Genomic DNA, 20,441 nt, shown 5'->3' with positions numbered 1-20,441 from the left:
CCACAAGGAAGTGAATTCTGTCAACAACCAGTGGGCCTGGAGGAGGACCTGTACCTCAGATGAGACCTCAGCCCCAACAATACCTCAACCTCCACCTTGTGAGACTCCGAGCGGAGGACCCCAGAACTGGACTGCTGATCCATGAAAACTGTGAGATAAGTTAATGGGTGTGGTTGTCTTAAACTGCTAAATCTGTGGTAATTTGTTACTCAGCAGTAGAAAAGGAATACGTTAGCAATTTTCCTTTCCTTTCCAATCTAACCAGAGGGCACATGTAAGAATTTTTGAATTTTGCCTTTTTTAAAGGTTAGTTTTCTATCCTCATCAAGAGTAGTATAATAAATCTAAGGAAGACAAAACATTGCAAGGAGATATTACATTGAGCACTAAAGGCTTGAAGGTAATTATTCACATTTATATTTTCTTTTTAAAGCAAAAATTCTGAACATTTATTCTCAAGGGTACTTTGCGCAAGTTCTGCAGGTGAATTTACACGACAAAGACAAAAACAAAAAAACACTACCTTACTGGCAAGAAAAAAATCAAAACCATAAAATAAGACAGGTAAACTCACGACTATTCTCTAGTAAATTGATTAATGACCTCTATCTTTTCTAGTGGCACATTATCGAGGACCTGGCTGGATGCAGAAGGAAAAGTAATGACTTGTTACTTCTTAAGGAAATGAACTAGGAGTTGTAAAAAAGACAGCAAAGGGGAAGCAGTGTACGGCCTGCAGGTTCACACAGCGGAAACTTGACATACTCACTGGGTACACTAACAAAGCCTTCACTGCCTCCTGACATCTGCTCCACGTCAGAGAGGAGGACGCTACTCTCTAGAAGGCCCTCCTGCTTCCCTTCTCATGGCAGCTGAGGGGCCTGCTTCCCAGCAGTTACCTGTGCTTCCTCCTATAAGCATACTTATGCTACATGCTCCTCTAGTTGTGAAACTTAATGAAAAATGGAATCAAGTAATGGATGAATGTGAAAAGAAGGGAGATGGAAAAATCCTACTCTACTAAAGCTGAACAAACTGTTAAAAAATCGCTGTAGAATTAGGCATGGCTGAGACAACTGTAAGATGTAAGATGGATGGAGAGGGAGGTACGTATAAATACACTTTGTGTTAAAATAAAATGTATAACGTATGTATCATTTTTCAATGATTTGTTTTAACCAACTTGAGCACCCATACCTGAACTGGTAACGTCTAGTAAGTAGGCTTATGTGGTGGTTCTTTTCCCTTGCACAGCTCAGTGTGTACAACTATTTTCCACATACCTTGCTCATTAGGCAGGAACCAATTCCACAGGTATAAAAGAAAAAGCCCCAGATTAGGAGCAAGGAGATACTAGGTCTAGTGGGTCTGTTATTCTTGCATGAGCTTCACTTGCTACCTTTATAACATGAGAGAAATGAACTATATAATAATGTCCCCTGTGGCAATAATTTTATAATCATATTTTAAATTTTATAAAATAATATAACCACATTAGTTAAAAAAAAATTATAACTCATCACCATTAAAAACGAAAACGGGCTTCCCTGGTGGCGCAGTGGTTGAGAGTCCGCCTGCCGATGCAGGGGACACGGGTTCGTGCCCCGGTCTGGGAAGATCCCACGTGCCGCGGAGCGGCTGGGCCCATGAGCCATGGCCGCTGAGCCTGCGCTCCGCAGCGGGAGAGGCCGCAGCAGTGAGAGGCCCGTGTACCGCAAAAAAATACAAAAAACAAAAACCTTCTATTGGGCAGTAAGTGTATTAAAGAATGCTAAGGAAATTTAAGAAAGCTTTATGTTGTCTCATGTTACAATTCTGTTTCAAGATAGAGCATTTCCAAGGGGAAGAACTTAAATCTAAGGTAAAGAATGGTGACATCACAGTTCCCAGACATCCAATTGTGTAAAAAAGAACAATTTCGTGCTATCAACAAATTTACAGTGAGACACTTTACATCAAGTAAACAGCAACAACAAAAGCCACAAACATGATTTGTTTTTTTCTGACCACATTAAACAAAGCAAAACCTTTCAAACTGAGGACGCTGAAAGAATCATTTTCACATTCAAGTGATGATAATTATAGTCAAGATTCAGGCACAATGTCTCAGGATTGAATAACTGCCTACCAGGAAGGAAAAATACTAAACTGCTAGTAATGTTTTTAAAAGATGTACAAAATTAAATAGGTTTGTATACTACTTTTTATACTATTGACAAGAAAAAAACCCAAGATACCACATCTCCAAAGTGCTGCTGTCATCCTTCATTACGGAGTCAGCTAAAGGTGATATTAACTAAAACATGAAATTTTAAATTAGTGTAACTAAAGCTTGTAAAAACTGTCCTTCGCTGCTGTTGTTTGTTCATAAGTTGCTGTGTCTGTCCTACCTTTGTCCATTTAATTTTAAGTTCTTTGATGCTAACTGCATCTTTTCCTTTATAACTTCCACTTAGCCTTACAAGATGTTCTATAGAAGCAGCCCTTAAATATTATATCTGTCTGAAAGAGTTAGGTAGTTACAAGAGTCTACTTGGGAATTCCAAGGACACTGATTAAAAACATCCATAAGGAAACTTCACTGAGTTTCAGAAGGAATGTGCAAAAGAGGTGTCAATTACACTGGGCGAAAGCCATCGGCTCCAACAAAACTTACTGGAGTAGCAGAGTGTAGCATCTCTCTACAGCTGACATCCATTCCAATAGGCATGCTTTGTTCTAGACAGATCCATTACCATTCAATAACCTGGTTGAAAGCTATTCCCTGATAAATTCTGCTCTATTAGCCGAGTCACACGGGCTCTGAGAAGCTGGACGGTCTGGAGATAATTCAACAATATATAAGGGTCATTTTCTTCATTTTACAAAAAACACAACTTCTGCGATTCAACCTGTATTCTCATTGCTTCATCTACAAGACAAAATAGGACAGCTGGGGACAACAACACTCTCCTACATCATTATCTGGTACAGTAGAATGTGCCTGAAAGCCGACAATGTGGGCAAGGCCTCAGCCTTCAGCTTCTAACAGTCCGTTTCCACAAACTGTTAGCCTGACTGCATTCTTAAAATAATTACCTACTTATTAAATGCACAAAAAATAAAATAACGCAAAACGCTAACATCAAATTGTATAAATGACCATGCAGATTACAATGGAGTATTTTAAAATACTTTTGTGAAATACAGATACAAGATTAGACATGGGTGTGACAAAAGGAAACAATACGAAAGGGAAAATACCACACTTTCATGAATTTATTTGCCATAAAAATACCAATACCTGAGTGTGCAGCATGTAAAAACTGTACCACTGGCTGCCTTCAATCCTGTCACTTAAGAATTAACTATACACTCTCTCTCACCAATTATATCATTACATTTTCCTGATATATATATAAACATTCTTCTTTTTTTCTTCTTTCTTGCCTTCCTCTGCCTGCATTTACTGAAGGATACACAGGCACAAGAAATCTAGATACCTCTAAGCTAACATTCAAAAGACACAAAGCATGCAATTCAGAATAGTTGCATATTACATTTCAGTATAATCTAACATACAGTATGAATTTAAGAGGTTACAAATCACAAATAAAAACAATTCCTTTAACAATTTTTTTTTGCTTAATATGAGAATCTATTGTATATTCTCCTTCCAATTATTATTTACTGAACTCTAAACATGTTTCGTTAATATTTAAATTGCTAAAGCAAGCTGCCTGGATCTAGTTTCGTTGTGCTCACTTCTATCTGCTGCTTTAGTTTAAGGCACATTTTCCTTTATTTCACTTTTCCACAAGCCATAAAAAAACTCATTTCTAATTCATCCGTTCGTTCAGCTTAACCTCTCTTCTCAGCAATTAAAGCACTCTGCGCATCCCTCATCTATCACACAGCCAGCTAAATAATGCATTGCGTCCCCCGCTCATCTTTTATCATCCCAAATGACAGGTATTAGCATATCTCCCCAGTCAATTACAGTGCAGCAGAATAATCACAGCATAATTGGGCGAAAGCCACTCTAATCACCAACCCTGCAAACTCGCAGAATAAAAACTGAGTGGCAGTTCAGACAGGCCTTGCTCTTGTCCATGACTCTAGCCAACAAGCCTGGCAGATCTCCATTTCCCTCCTTTTCAAACTTATCCTTTAGGGAGGTCAACTTCTCCATACATTCTATGTAAAAGAAAAGAATGTACACATACATGTGCACAAGCGGGAACTATTTACAACATGCACCTGCATGTCTTTATAATACTTGTGATTCCAGATGTTTGCACATACTATTAAATAGCACAAAATGAAAAATTCCACTGTCAATCAAAAAACAGTCATTTCATGAATGATGTCATTAGTTCTACTTCATGACTCATATAAGGTAAAACAAAATATTAAATTTTTTATAAATTTTTTATTTACTTTCAAAATTGAAGCCCTTCAAATGTCTACATGGTGAAGATTATCTTCTTCATCCTAAAAAATCAGGATTTCCCAGCTTCTTTCCAAAATACTCATTTGTCACAGGAAATACTTTTTAATTGAATATCTGTTGTTATTCTTATACTGCAATTGTATGTAATAACTTTTTTGAAACTATGACAATATTAAATACAGGTTAACACATTACCACGAATAAAGAAACTATGCTTACATCTTGAGAAGGGGATTAAAAATTAAATGAGACAAAAATAGGAATATAATGTGAGAAACTTAGAAGAACATAATCACAAATTTAAGATACAATAAATAAACACACATATTTTAAAATTCTGACAAATGTTCAGGAAATTTGTTTGAATACTTTTTATAAGCTTATTGATTTTACCATGATATTTAACGTGTAATATCCAATCCAGGCCTACACCCAATTCTCATTTTATTCTCATTTTACTTTATTTATTTACTTATTGGCTGCGTTGTGTCTTCGTTGCTGTGCGCGAGCTTTCTCTAGTTGTGGCGATCGGGGACTATTCTTCATTGCGGTGCGTGGGCTTCTCACCGCGGTGGCTTCTCTTGTTGCGGAGCACAGGCTCTAGGCGCACAGGCTCAGTAGTCGTGGCACATGGGCTTAGTTGTTCCGTGGCATGTGGGATCTTCGCGGACCAGGGCTCGAACCTGTGTCCCCTGCATTGGCAGGCGGATTCTTATCCACTCTGCCACCAGGGAAGTCCTGAATTCTCATTTTAAATAATATGTATTCATTTGCTACTCCATTCTTCACCTCCTCTCCCCCCCTTCAGTGAGACACAAAAAAGTCGTCCTGAAATGAAAATTTAATTTGGGAAGAGTGGAGGGAAGTTAAGTGGAATTTCTTATAAAAATGTACGTAGCTTCTTAGGAAGCAGCCAATTCAGCGCCTTAAATTGCAACGTGTAGCTAGAAGTAAATGAAATTTTCTGTAGGATTTAATTTACTCTATCTCGATCACATAGAGCATGAGACCTACTATTTCTTGTACTTTTCCCTTCCTCACCTTCATCACTCCTTTTCACATTTCCATCTAAGACCAAAGGAAATCCACACCTGAGGTATGCTCTGGCCTGGAGAGAAGGCTTCCCCGCTCATCTGGAGGCCAGTGCCCACTCGCTGGGCAAAGTGGGCAGCGAATCTCAGCAGCAGGTCTCAGTGACCTGGCACACAGGGCCACACAATCACTGCACACTGCACGGATGCTTTGGCTGTGCACAAATGAATAAATTATACATGGCAAAACCCTCTACTTTGTGATCCAATGGTAGCCACGACACCAGCAGAATTCAGGAAAGTATGAAAATAGGCAATTATTGCAATGAAGCAAACAAGATATACTTATTACTTTCATTATTTAGAATTTGTACGATTTTCAACCACAACTCTGTCAGATAATTCAGTCCTTCAGTACACACAAAGACACTAAGGCAATTACACAATATCAAAAAGCCAACTGTCAAAAGACCAGAGTAAAAGGAGAATTTAGACACAACAAATAGTCTCCCAGACTTTTTGTTTCCTAATCCTGTTGTTTTAAAATTACAATATGAAATGTTTTATTTGCATTATTACTTCAAGAACTCTGCATGTATTTTCGTTGGCATATCTTTGCAAATGGACCCACAGGATAGATTACTTCAGTTGTAAAATGGTAATTTTATTGCTTATTGGGGAATATCTGTTACAAGTATGTATCAGTGATACATCTGGTACGCAAGTATTAATTCAACAGGTTTTTTTTTCAAATCTGATTTTGAAAAATCATATCCTAATATATTCTTTAATTCATATAAATGTTCTACTTGGCTTTAAACATCTTCCAACATATTGGCTCTTTCAACACCAGTCACTTTGACATTCTCAACTGACTTGCAAAAATTGACATGGCTTGGGTAAAAGCCAGATTTAAGGGAGGAGGAGGGTTTTCACCATCTGAAGAAACAAAACTGGCTTTAAAATTTGGCATAGGAGAGAACTTAAAACACATGCAATCAAAATCATCCCCCATCTCCCCTAGAATAACTGCTTTGCTTCTTCCCAACAAAATCTTAAGCAGCTTGATGATTATTAATATGGTCACAGTAACTCTATGCTAAGGAATCTTCTAGGCAAGCCCAGAGACGTGTCTCTAATTATCTGTACACATCCCAATGAACAGGTGTTTCAGGGTGGGGATAAGGAGAATATATGCACATTCTGATTATTACTAGAAATTAAGTCCTCAGATAAGAGTGCCAAAATAATGTCCCAGCAGAAAAACAGAGTCAATCAAATGCCAGGATATGCAAGTAAATAAGCTTTCATTCAAGCATAACTCTTCCCTCCCTTAAAAAGATCACTTCTGAGATCTGCAGCACCTGAGGCCGTGCTTAATTCCTACCATCTTTTCTTAAAAACCAATGTAAGTCTGACAAAAGCAGGCATGAATTCTGCTAGCCTCCACTCACATTCCTTCATTCACCACCATCAGGGCAAACATTTTTGTACAAATATACTTAGGAGATCTAGCGACCCACGCCACACAGTCAGGAAGTCCATCCGAAGAGTCTGCCCTCTACCATCACCTGACAGAGCATTTGGTCTAGAAGAAATGGAGCTCCTACCACACTAAGAACCCACGTGGTCATGATGAATATTTCTGATTTTTTATATACTGTCAGAGCCTATTCTGGAAACATCACACATTCTTCATTGGACTATGTGGCTTAGAGTCCTGTCATGCCGATTAAATTCCACAAACATCTGTGATCACCTGATATTTCAACTAGTATGCACATACACACTGCAATTGGGGGAAACAGCTTTTAAAGAAAAACAGTGTTTTCACTACTGAATGCGGATCTAAAATGATATAGGAGAGCCCTAATACACTGGATTGAGTCATATGAAATTGCCAACACTGTTGGCAATTTAAGCTGTAAAAATGTCAATACTGTAGGATTCAATCTAATCTACAGCTCCAGTACTGGGAAGACTAAAAATAAGCATTGCTGTAATTCTGTATAAAGGGCACTGGCCCGGGAGGCAGAAACTTGAATTTTTTTTCCTACTTGGTCATTAAATAGGGCTTAAAATCAGTCCTGTTCCCTCCCTCAGCCTTAGTCATCGTGAAAGTAAATTGAGATGAATATTTTGGAGTACTTTTCCTCTTTGAGAAAATGATGAACAAATAACTGACCCATGAATCTAAGGCTCTAGAATTAGTCAAGGAGGCTCCAAGGGAAGTTAGGACAGGAGATAAAGATGGCAGAAAATGAAATTCCTCTACTTTGTTTCTCTTTTTAAAATCTTTGCCTGGCTTTATTTCATTGGGAATGTTTGTTTATGGACAAAAAATAGTTATATTTCCCCCAACACAATGAGAATAGCTTAAACTAGTAAGCACTCGCAGGGAGACATCAGAAGAAGAATAAATGAGCACAGACTTGAAGGTTTGACCTAATGAATACAGACGACCTGTGGCATTTTAGGGCTGAAAAGAACCTTAGTGAGAGCAAGGAATCAATTTTCCAATCTTATACTATGACTTAAAGTAAACTCTAGGTCTGCTCACTTCCACTTAAGTAGTCTTAATTACAAAAGAGCAGAGAAGGGCTGCTGTTCCGTATTTCATCCAAATTCAGAAATTAGGGGAGACCCTCCTGCCCCCCACAACAACTGTCAAGTAACCCCTTTCATGGCACTCAAGACCTCAAGACCTTTATAAGTCTGTCTTTATCTCTTAGTGGTATATGCTTTGGCCTTCATAATATTCTGTCTTTTCTAAATTTTATATTTACATAATCCTCTAAAGACAGAGCTGAAAAAGAAGCTAAAATAGCTTTTAAAAATATAATTAAACAGGACAAGTAAAACTGCACCAAAATATTTCAGGTGAGTATAAATAGAACATTTCCCCCAAATCTTTCCTAAAGAAGAAAAAAGCAGATTTATTTAAAAATCAAACATGTAAGTGTTTGAACCACCAGCAGGTGGCAGACTGAGAGGCTGGGAAATTCTCTAACAAAAGAAGGGAAGGACTCAACATGGGTTCCCAAATCCAGACTTGAGAATTGCTATGGATTTTGTTTTTCCTCCTCCAGTCTTTCTTCTACGGAGAAACAGAAAATTCTTTTGCTTTACCAATATATATATATATATTCTCATTTTAACTTAGATTCAATGGCTGAAACAGTAAAGAATAAGCTTGGTCCTTTATTCCTCTAAGGATTTCCAGTAGATTTTCATTAAATAAAGAATTGTAAATGCAAAAATAAATCCTTTATATTATGAAAAGTAATATGAGTTGATATGATTATGAACTTCAAAAAGAAAATGTTTGCTGGTTCATTTCAACGACATTGTTACCCTAAATATACTTTTACACCTAACTTATATTCACACCCCTCTTAGAGAGTTAGCCAAGTAAATTCACTAGAAAACACATCCTGGTAAGAAGATGGAAAGAGTTTAGAAGAACTGAAGTTAACATGGCTTCACAAGAAGGAAAAAAAAAAAAACACAAACATATTAATGTATGCTTTCATGTGGTTACATTAATAAAGAAAGGATATTTGAACAGGTAGAATCTCTCATTACGTGACGCTAAACATTCTAAATCTGAAATACTATACTCCTAGCCCCCAGGCATAACCGCAGGTAAATCAATGAATTAATGATGCATTACAACAGTCAGAACCAGAAGGATGCCTAACTTCATGACCCAGTTTAAAACCTTTCTACTCTCAAAATCCAATGGGAAATGCCAACTTTATTGTATTTTTTATATATATTTTTACTGAACAGAACATCCCCTCTGCTTTATGCTACTTTACCAAAAGAGCAAATTCCTTCTGTTCTCTACTAATCTGCTCTAATCCTCAGGATTTTTTATCAATTAAAAAAATTTCTATTCTAATTGTGAAATGTATTATGTTACAATGTGTCTTACGAACACTTGGAACTTTTATTTTCTAGACCAGCTCTGGCCAACAGAACTTTCTTTCAAGTTGGAAATGCACTTCAAGTACATGCACTATGACAATATGGTAGCTGCTAACAACACGTAGCTATTGAAATGTAGCTAGCTAGCGCAACTGAAGAAATAAATTTTAAACTTAATTTGAATTAATGTAAATTTAAATAGCCACACATGGTAGTAACTACCATTATTAGCACAGTTCTAGATGACCAGAATATGCAGTGAGAACTAATAAGGCCTGACTCCTGTAAGATGAACTGATCAGAAAAGAAAAACAGCAAGTGAGCCTCCTCCCGCTTTTCCCCAAGGTCACTTTTTTGGTTGTTTAGTAAAGGGAGCCCATTCAGAGATGCGCTACCAATTTTGTGTTCTATTTCCCTCTTAGACCTTATGAGAAGCAGTTATGACAAGCAGTTAGACTGCAACATAACTTTTACTTTTATATGAAGGAGGAAAATACAGATGATTTTCATAATGGCCAGATGTCAAAATAAAGGAGTAAGTCCAAAGGTAACTGAAGTCACTGCCAAATATGATCCTCCACCTAGACAGTTGTCCACAATTAAAAGTACCTTATTTTTGAAAAGACAAAATGAATTTCACTTTTATTTTGAAATTTTGTTTACAGATGACTAATCCTTTTGCCATTTATAAGTTTTATAAGTCAAACTGGAATTCTATTCCATTTTGTAGAATACAACAAATAGATTCAATTAAAGCAATTTATACCATAGAGTAGCAAAAAATTATATACAAGAGGAGAATATAAATTTGCATCTCTTCTAGAATTCCTGCCTGGAATAAGATCATTCCAAAAGTTGTGTCAAGAATATAAGGTCTGGGACTTCTCTGGTGGCGCAGTGGTTAAGAATCCGCCTGCTGCCAATGCAGGGGGACATGGGTTCCAGCCCTGGTCCGGGGAAGATCCCAAATGCTGCAGAGCAAACTAAGCCCGTGCGCCACAACTACTGAGCCTGTGCTCTAGAGCCCGCGAGAAACGACTACTGAGCCCACGTGCTACAACTACTGAACTTGTGCTCTAGAGCCCGCGAGCCACAACTACTGAGTTTGTGCTCTAGAGCCCCAAGCCACAACGACTGAAGCCTGACCATGCGCTTGGAGCCTGTGCTCGGCAACAAGAGAAGACACCGCAATGAGAAGCCCACACAACTCAACGAAGAGTAGTCCCCACTCGCCGCAACTAGAGAAAGCCTACGCGCAGCAATGAAGACCCAACGCTGCCCCCCCAAAAATAAATAAGTAAATTAAAAAAAAAAAAAAGGATGTAAGGTCCACAGAAGCAAGGGTTTATTATTCTTACTACTGCATTCCCAGCACACAAATAAACATGTACTTTTATTCCACAGGTATTTGTTTAAATGAAATGCATTAGAATGACCGAATGAATTCAATGAGTGTAACTGCAGAACTAAGATTAGCAAAGATATTTAAGTTAATAGTGAAATAAATCTTGCTTCTTTATAACTGTTGACTTAGCTATATACAACAAATGAGAGGGCAAAAGATTTGTGGTCATGAAATTTTTAAGTGATTTATTTAGATTCTGATTAAGATCTCTTAAGAAATTTATGGAAAAGTTATGTTTACATAGTTTTTCTTTTTTAACAACCCAGAGATATTTCATTCATTTCTTTTTTACTTCCCTACTATAAATTTCTTTGTAGAACTCACAGGCAACAAAGTCCAATTTTTAGCCTTTTTCTATGTTTAACAATATCATTATATATATATTTGATTAGCTGATTTATCGTCTCATTATCACTACCAGCTTTACCTAGTATATTAATGACATAGAAGGCGTACTTCTCTTGTAAAAAGAACCAACCCATGTTGGCTGCCTCGGAGATTCCTGATTTATTATTCTATAGAATTATAAACTTTTAATATATTCAAGTCCTGATCACAGCTGACGTCAAGATCAGCAGTTTATAGTTTGCAGAACTTTCCTTTCCAAATATCTTTGCTCATTTTTTAATTTTCAAACACCTCTTCTATTCACTGAAATTCTTGTTTGTGAGAAGTATACATAATTTTAAATTAATTAAGCATCTTACTAGACCTGTATAGAAACAACCGCCAAAGTTACAAAACTCAGAACCACTAGAAATCAGTTGAAATGTTCAAATTCTAAGTTACCTTTTTTGAGATAAGCCTAATAAAACAATGAGTCAGGATTTGTGCAAAATTAAGGTTTTGTGGAGGAGAAGAAAGAGCGCAGATACTTCCTTCCTATTAGATTAGCTTTAAAAAATTAATGTTAAAACAGCCACAATAGGCATGACAGTTCTGAATGACTGCAAAATTGTATTCCTGGGTTATAGTTTCACCACACTCATAAACAGAAATAGGTCGTTTGCACCTCTGGGTCCCAACACAGTTAAGTCATTTTCCACTAATTCATGCTCATAGACATTAAGTAAATATTAAGTTTGTAGATTTTAGTTCGACTTGGGAGAAAACGAAGCATACAAGAAACGAGTAATTAGATAGTGTCCAAAAGAAAAAGTAAAGAAAGATCAAAGGCACATTAAAGATCACTAAAAGGATCAGAGACGTATATGGGATATAGACACACATGCCACATCCACCAAGACGATGCCATTAATGTGTTACCAGTGAGTCAGATTTCAGTTATTCTTCCCAGTGTATATAGAAACAGGAGAAAAGATCAATTGCAAATAAGTGTTCAAAAACCTGACCAATACTGAATACCTAGACCTTTGAAGAAACAAGATAAAAATATATTTGCTGACTTACAGATAATAGTTACCTGTATGAACACTTTTGAGTAGATATGCAAAAGTGAAAAGCATCTAATTCTTTAAAAATCATTCAATCATGGAAAAAAATTTCAAATCGTGTTCCCACAAGTTGAATTTAAGGCTACAGAAGCAATCTGCTAGTTTAGCCACAAAACAAATGCAAAGCCTTTACACAGTGGGGCAAGCCATGAGAGCTGCTGGCACGATAATCTTCCACAGTCCTGCTGCATACTCAGTATAAGCATGAAGGATTGTGGAGATGAGTTCACAAGAACTGACCCTACAGGTTTATTAAATATGCAGTGAATATTCTGCATGCATGCTGGGTATTTAATAAACAATGAAAAATGCAGAAGACGACCATATGTTAAATACTGCAAATACCGAATTAGCTCTATTTATAATTAGTTTTCTTTTAGTAATTTTTGGTAGATACAGAGGCAAAAAAAACAAAGGATATAAAACTTGAGTTAGTTTACCAAATATTTAAATATTTATAAAGTGTTAATGTCTTTTTACTTTTAATTTATATTTATTTATAATGTAATACCTTGCTAAGCTTATAACCTCTAAACAGTTTTGATTTTGGTAGTATTACAACATCATTCCACCTGTACTTGCAGCACAACTAGTTTGACTGTACTAACACAATGCCACGCATCTAGAAAGGAAAGCAGGAGTCAGGTAAGAGCACCCGTACCTTACGCTCTCAAGTTTTCACCAACTACCCTCCGAGACTTGTGATTTTCAAAGTAATTGATGGCGCCTAGGCTGTCCTTCTATGCAGCTACATGAGAGGAAAGTCAGGCTCCCCTACCTAGTAAGTACTTCTCACCAGTTTAGTTACGTGGCTTAAGAATTACTAGCAAATATGTACAAAAGGCAAGTAAATCTAATAAAACGAACTACAGGTCTGGAAGACCACGATTCTAAAAATCTGTGACTCCTCCGTCTGTGCTCTGTATTTCAGGGCAGCCAATCTATTCCTTGATCTCACCCTCAGCTCCTCTGCCTTCCTTACCCTGCGTATCTGTGATCTTCAGGTCCTGCAGACTTACTTCTTAAGGATCTCTTTCCTCTTCCACTATGCCAGCTCTGGCCCACATCATCTTTTCACCTGAGCCAGTCAACCCCTTCACTGGTCTCTGGCAAACCCATCCTCCACAAAGTGGCCCAAATCATCTACCTAGGTTGCAGGTCTAACCACTACCTGACTTTAAATCTTGTAATAGCTACGCATTTTCTGTAGGATAAAATTCAAATCTTTAACCTTTTCAACCCTAGAGCTTGCCACAGAGGCAGAATTTAACTACTTTTCGTTCCCTCTGAGTTTTTTCATGGATCTCCTCTGACCTGAAAACAGCTCTCATCTCTCCTGTCCTCTCTTGCCTAAATACAAGCCAAGCCCTCAAGCTCTGCCCAGGGATCAACCACCGAGAATGCCTTCCCATCAACTCCACCACACTCCACATCCTTGGCATAACTCAGCATGGGGACAACCACACCACAGGATAATTTACCTGTCTATAGGCCTGCACCCACAAACTGACTGAGTAGCTCAAGGGCAGGAGCTGAGATTTCATCTAGTTGTGATTGGAACATAAGGGTCCAATAAATATTTGAAGCGGGGATAAGAAATAAATGAATGAATGAAGTTAGAATTATGAAGTAAACACAGCATTCTGATACCATTCAGTGGTTGAATTTCACAGCCCCCAACCTGGGGGCGTGGGAATTTCAGTAAATTCTATTCCATGGCTAATTCAAATTTAAAAGTCATTTACTACTAAATACAACTCTTGGTCTCCTATACTATTTCTCATATTCACCACGACAAAGAAAGAAGGAAAAGAAAATACTACCATAATCTGATCTTAATCCCAATAACAGGGAAATCTGAAACTTTGGAAGATTTTAGGACCTCTCCATTTGATTAAAAAAACACAAGTCCTCTCTGTTGAGCCTTCCAATCCACTTAGGGGAGCTGATGAGACCTACACAACAAGCTACATCAGACTACACACCTTGAGTCCAAAGGTAGTATCCTCCGAGGTCAAGACTTCAACCTGAAATCATAAGGAAAAAAATAATTCAGGCACTATCAAAAGCCTTCTTTGAGTCTAACCGCAGACACCAGAGCACAGGCATGGCCCAGAACTGAGAATTTTGAGAAAGCTGGTGTTCAACTTATGTCAGGTGTCAAGAAAGAGAGATCTGTGAGTCTCTTCATGAGTGGGTATAAATCCAGGTCACTGCCCTGGCTTCCAGTTTTATAACAGGGTGAGCACCTATCAAATTAATATATTTGCTATCATGTTGAAGTGGTGGTAGAAGTTCCTCAAAATGATCTGGGAAGTTAGGAGAATCATGCTTCTCACTTAGATCACAAGATGTCGCGCATACTTCTTGAACTTTTACTGTCAGTGAGGGGAAAGTTATGCTCCATAAAGCAATTTCATCATGCTTGTAAAGCTGCTAGTAATTTCTTGTCTCGTTCACATCAGAGTGGGTAGTCCTGAATCTCGGGAATGCTGCAGAGCAAGACTTCCTGAAAGCAATACTCAGGAAGAGGCAGGCAGAGTCTAAGCAACAAGTTGTGAAATGATGGCAAAACTTCAAAATTGCCTGTCAGTCTTATGCATTAGAAGACAGAGCTCATTAACATGAATTTTAAAAGCTGTGTGGAACAAGACGTGTATTGATAATTACTGTTTTTTAAACCTAATTATTCAGTCTGGTGTATAAAGCGTTTAAGTTTGACTACTACAAAGTACCAGTATATGATGGAAAAGAGCAAGGAAAGAAAGCAACAGAACAAATAGGAATATTTTTTTAAGTGTCTGGGGAAGACAGTGGAGGTGGGGCAGTAACATCAGACTACCTGGCTTCACTGTTAGTGGGGCTTTTTGTTTTTGTTTTTTTTTTAATGCGGACCATTTTCTAAGTCTCTATTGAATTTGTTACAATATTGCCTCCGCTCCACATCTTGGCTTCTTGGCTTCTAGGCATGCGGGAACCCAGCTCCCTGACCAGGGATCGAACCTGCACCCCCTGCATTGGAAGGCAAAGTCCCAATCACTGGACCACCAGGGAATTCTCTCACTGTTAGTTTTAAACACCTTAAAGTCAGGCATTTGTGGTAGACACTTAAGTAGAAAACATACAGGCTATCCAATGTATCTTGCTATAAAAAAACACTGGATTTTTCCCTTGGGGGGGAGAAAATACTGAAAGGAAGATCACTGCAATAAGACTGTCATCCAGTATGAAAGTAAAGGGGTCACAGAAGAAATGAGGAAACAAATTGCACTCTCCAACTGCTCTACTGAAAGTGACGCTCACCCACCACCTGCTACCTGACAGAGGTTGGTACACAAAGCAAGAGAAACGCATGAATGATATTGAGAAGACGAGCAGCCTAGTTCTGATGAAAACCATATGTTGCTGATACCAAATGTGATTTTAGGCTAAAGACTGAAATGTTGGATAACTACTGCACAAGATCATTATAAGATTCACTGACAGCATTTGTGTTTACACTTAGATTTCTAAAGCTAATTGTTAGACTTAGAAACAAGATCTTCTTATAGTCTTTAAGGAAAAAGAAAAAGAACTCAGTTATTTGCAATTTACATATGTTTGAATTTCCTAAGTCCTGCCTTTCACAACACTAGGTTACTAGCCTCAAATATTTTTACATTAAAACTTCTAATCGACATTGGAAACTTTAGTTAAGGAAAAGCACAAGCAACAAAGTCACCAAATCTCAGCTACTATAAACACAATATGACATTTACTCTTGAATTATACACATACTTCATATCTGCATACCTCAGTGTTAGGTACATTCACCCTTGATATGATATTTTAATATGTATAGAATTGTTTTTAGAACATATTGTATGTTTAAATCTGCAAAGATCATCTCCAGAGTGAGTTCTGCATTTGCTTAACACAGTACGAAAAGTCAAAGTAGTAAGAAAATTCAATGGCAAATAGAAATCTATTTAAAGATATGGCTTTAATATATTGGACAACTTGAGATGATAGCAAACCAAAACTTTCAAGTGAAATTTAGGAACTCTCCATGTGGTATGTCAGCAGACAGAGACGAAGACAGACTTTGGGGATTGGAGTAAGGAGGTGGATCTCAAAAGGTCAGCCTCATCTTCTACCCTAGATTTTATCTCCAGGAGGGCTCAAAGTGATGTTTTGAAATTCCCAAGTATTAACCAGTTTAATTAAAGCAACTTTTAAAAATTTACGGTTTGTTCAAAAGCACTATGGTTTAAATACATGTGCACTCTAGTTCAGTATCCTTTATAATTTCTATTCCTGTAAGATTTTAATTGCAATACCTACAGAAGGACAGCTGATTTTTAAAACATGAGATTAACTTCAATTTAATAAAAAAGAAAGATCAATGTCACACAGAAGTTTTCATGTTGTATCTAATAGCATTTTTACCTAAGTTGGAAGGAATCCCCCTCTAGTGGGAGTAAGGGAGTATTTCAACTGTCACACATGATTTTCAGGTGGTAGTCATTAAACTTAACTAGCAACAGAAACCAGCTAAGCTTTTTTGTTCTTTTATCATAAATTTGAATCTTTTGAAAACAGAAGGAGGATAAGGATTTTCTATTTCATAAGCCCAACATCTATAATTCCTATAAATAAGCTAGAAGTAGATTTGTGCTTATCTGATGGGATTTTAGTTATTAGACAACCATCATCAGCAAATTGAGACTACTATGACGTAGTCTCAATTTTAAGTTAAAACAAGAATTTACAACTGGAAAAAATCAGTACATTCTAAGTGTAAAGATTTAATAATGTAGCGGGAGGATAAAGTGCTGACAGTCTGCATTCACTTGACTCATTAACAAAGACTTTCTGGATATTTACTACATGTAAGACATGTGCTCAGTGCTGTATGAGATAAAAAGTGGTGAGTTTCACTAAATTATTATTAATTGGGTACAATGTATTTAAACATTCATTTAAAAAATAAATTCAATCCAGAAATGAATAGACGAGATTACTCATGGTGTCATTTTTCTTTTTAATCTTCAGTTTAGGGAGATTTAAAACTAGCAATATTATAAAATCATCCAGAAAAAAGGTCACAGGTTTATCTAAATTAAAATTAGGACATGATACCCAATGTTCTCCTTCTCCACACAGATGCTGTAACAAATGCCAAAGATGACTCTGAATATACTGATGAGAAGCATACCTGACATCACTGGGAGAGAGAACCTGTCAAGGGGTCCTGAGGTATAAGGTGTGAAGGGATTTGTGTGGGCTAACAAAGCAGAGACTTCCTAAGTCCAGGATAAGTCCTGCCCTTGCCGTTAAACCATGCTTCTTTCAAATGATGCTACAATCAACACTTCACATGCCTAAAAGGATTCCATTTGTAGAGAATTTCTAAAACCACTGTGGAAATTCAATCCGCCAAGTTCAGAAGCAGCTACACCATTCACAGTTCTTGCATTCTAATCAAGCAAAAAACCTTCAATTGGCTTCTCTCTCTCCCAATTACCCTAACAAGCCCTCCCTCTGCCAAAATTAAAATAAAACACTTTAATTTCCAATCATTCTATTAAGAAAATTGGGAAAATGTGAATTCATGAATTTGGAAGTAACAGTGGTTGTACCTTCCCCTTTCTTGAATCACTTTCAAAGCCTTTTTTACTTTCATCTCTAAAGCAGAAAACACAAATATTCAGCAGCATTTTCATGTACACACTGCTATATTTAAAACAGATAACCAACAAGGACCTACTATATAGCACAGGGAACTCTGCTCAGTATTCTGTAATAACCTAAATGGGAAAAGAATTTGAAAAAGAATAAAAACATATATGTAAAAAAAAATTGACAAAACTATGTCCCATTTTAATAAAGATTCTAAAATCGGGATCACACTGTCACAAAAAGAAATAAAGTAACAATGATGATTTATAATTATGTGCACAGATTCTTACTCATAATTAAAAGAATGCAAGTCAAAACTTCCAACATTATTCTATTTTTCTCACCATGGATTACCAAAGATTAAAAACTTAGATAATTATAATATCGACAAAGATGTGGGAAATCACTCAAATCATGGTCTTGCACTGATAAGAACATATATTGGAATAAAATGCAATTTGGCAGTATCCACCAAAATGTATACACATGCGATTAGGTGTAAACCCAACAATTCCACTGATATTCAAGTGCAAAAATAAAGATTTACAAAGTTGTTTACTAGAGTTGTTTGCAACACTAAAAAGCTGAAAACCACCACCAACAAAACGTCCATCAACAAGGGGGTGTTTAATAAGTTCTCATACAGCTAAGCAGTAGAATATTATAATACTGTTAAAAAGGAGGTGTGTCTATCTGTGTAGATAAGGAAAAATTTCTACGATATCACATGAAGTGAAAAGAATCAGAATAGTGTACATAGTAAGCTAACATCTGTGTTAAAAATAAAAGTGGGAGGGCTTCCCTGGTGGCGCAGTGGTTGAGGGTCCGCCTGCCGATGCGGGGGACGCAGGTTCGTGCCCCGGTCCGGGAGGATCCCGCATGCTGCGGGGTGGCTGGGCCCGTGGGCCATGGCCGCTGGGCCTGCGCGTCTGGAGCCTGTGCTCCGAGCGGGAGAGGCCACAGCACTGAGAGGCCTGCGTACCGCAAGGAAAAAAAATAAATAAATAAAAGTGGGAGTCGATTAATATGATTGATACACTTAGACTATTTTGTAAAGATACGTAAGAAATACATCAGTGATTGCCTCAAGGGAGAGACTTATTTTTCATTGTATTTTGTCTCACAATTTAAGAATTTTTTCACCAACGCATGTGTTTTTCTTGTTCAATTAAAAGTAATTAGTTAACAAAATAAGCCAACGATAACATTATAAATTGTTCAATGTCAATAATAATCATAGAAATGTAAGTAAAAGTCTTATCTTGCAAGTTGGCAAAGCTTAAAAGTATAGTAGTCAGCGCTTGTGTGTACAACCAGACCCTTCAACACTTGTGATGGGTATGTAAATGAGAACAGCCCTCCCAGAAAACAGTTTTCCATTATACATCAATAGCCTCAAACATATTCATACCCATTTACCCAGCAATCTATTTGCTAGAGAAATCTTTGTGATCTGATTTGTGATCAAGTGTTTATACATTAAGTGTGAATACTACATCATTATTTGAAATGATGACAAATTAGAAAAAAGTATAAAAATAGGGACTGGTTAAACAAAGTATTATATATGATTGACCATTGCATAACCATGAAAAACTCAACTTTTCAAGAAATATTTTATAAATTAGGGAAATGCTTTTGACATGTTAAAATTTTAAAGTTGGATTAAAAACAGAAAGTTGACATTATAAATAATCCAATCTATCCATTTGTTCCCTCCATGCCTTCTAGAATATGTGCCATGCTGGAAATTGTCTTGCCCACTCCTGGATTTTATAATATTCATTCATGTTTTCTTTTAGTACGTTTCACTTTTTATTTTTTACATTTAAATATTTGATCCATCTATAATTTATTTTGAAATAACAAGGGGAGGAGGACACGCAGTTTTAATTTTCCATTTGAATAACTGTGATGCAGAATGATCCATTATTTTCTCCAGTGATCATACATACCATACCTTCACCATAATAAAACATTAAAATGATACCAAGTTTGCCTCCAATTCCAGGTAGGGATGGGAAAAGCAAAACTATCTGTGAGGTGTTCAACCCAAAGGCAGATGGGAGTGAGAGGAGGAGAAGAATCTGATGGAATCTGCAATCACAATATTTGTCCACAAGTAAATTACTAAGCATTCAATGCTTTTAGAAAAAATGATTTTTGCCTAGATTGATGTTCAAGGGTTAAAGATACTATTCTACTTACAAAGATTGCTGTGTCTCTTTTTTGGTTGGTCCGAAAAGACCAATACACCAACTACAACGATTATGCACACTTTTACCTATTATACATTAAGGAGAAGCAGACGTTAATAAATAAATTGTTCTCCAAAACCATGTCACAGGATTTATGAAATGTAGTCTGTAGGAAGAAAAGCTCTCCATCCTCCACCTCTCTTCCTCTCCCTCTCCCTCTCACATAAGCACACAGACAGCTCACCTTGGGTTGCAAAGTTTTAATTTTAGCAAGCAAGGAACTTGTTTCATCTTTTTAATATTACTATTGTTTATTATTACCACTACTAT

At 37.0% G+C, this 20,441-nt stretch overlaps 1 protein-coding gene across 8 annotated transcripts in view; it reads right to left on the bottom strand.

The window, feature by feature from the left end:
* Positions 1-20,441, bottom strand: part of ARID1B (AT-rich interaction domain 1B) — a 411,849-nt gene that overhangs the window by 153,634 nt on the left and 237,774 nt on the right. For 5 of the 8 annotated variants that reach the window (XM_082668765.1, XM_082668758.1, XM_082668762.1 and 2 more), the window contains exon 5: positions 14,238-14,279. The exons of the other annotated variants lie outside the window; for them this stretch is intronic. In XM_082668765.1, coding sequence (XP_082524891.1) covers positions 14,238-14,279 — 42 coding nt within the window. The remainder of the gene's footprint in view (positions 1-14,237; positions 14,280-20,441) is intronic. 8 annotated transcript variants of the gene reach the window in all.

Source organism: Grampus griseus (genome assembly GCF_964374135.1).
Source record: "Grampus griseus genome assembly, chromosome: 13".
NCBI classification, from domain to species: Eukaryota; Metazoa; Chordata; class Mammalia; order Artiodactyla; family Delphinidae; genus Grampus; species Grampus griseus.
This window is presented reverse-complemented; position numbering and strand designations above follow the sequence as displayed.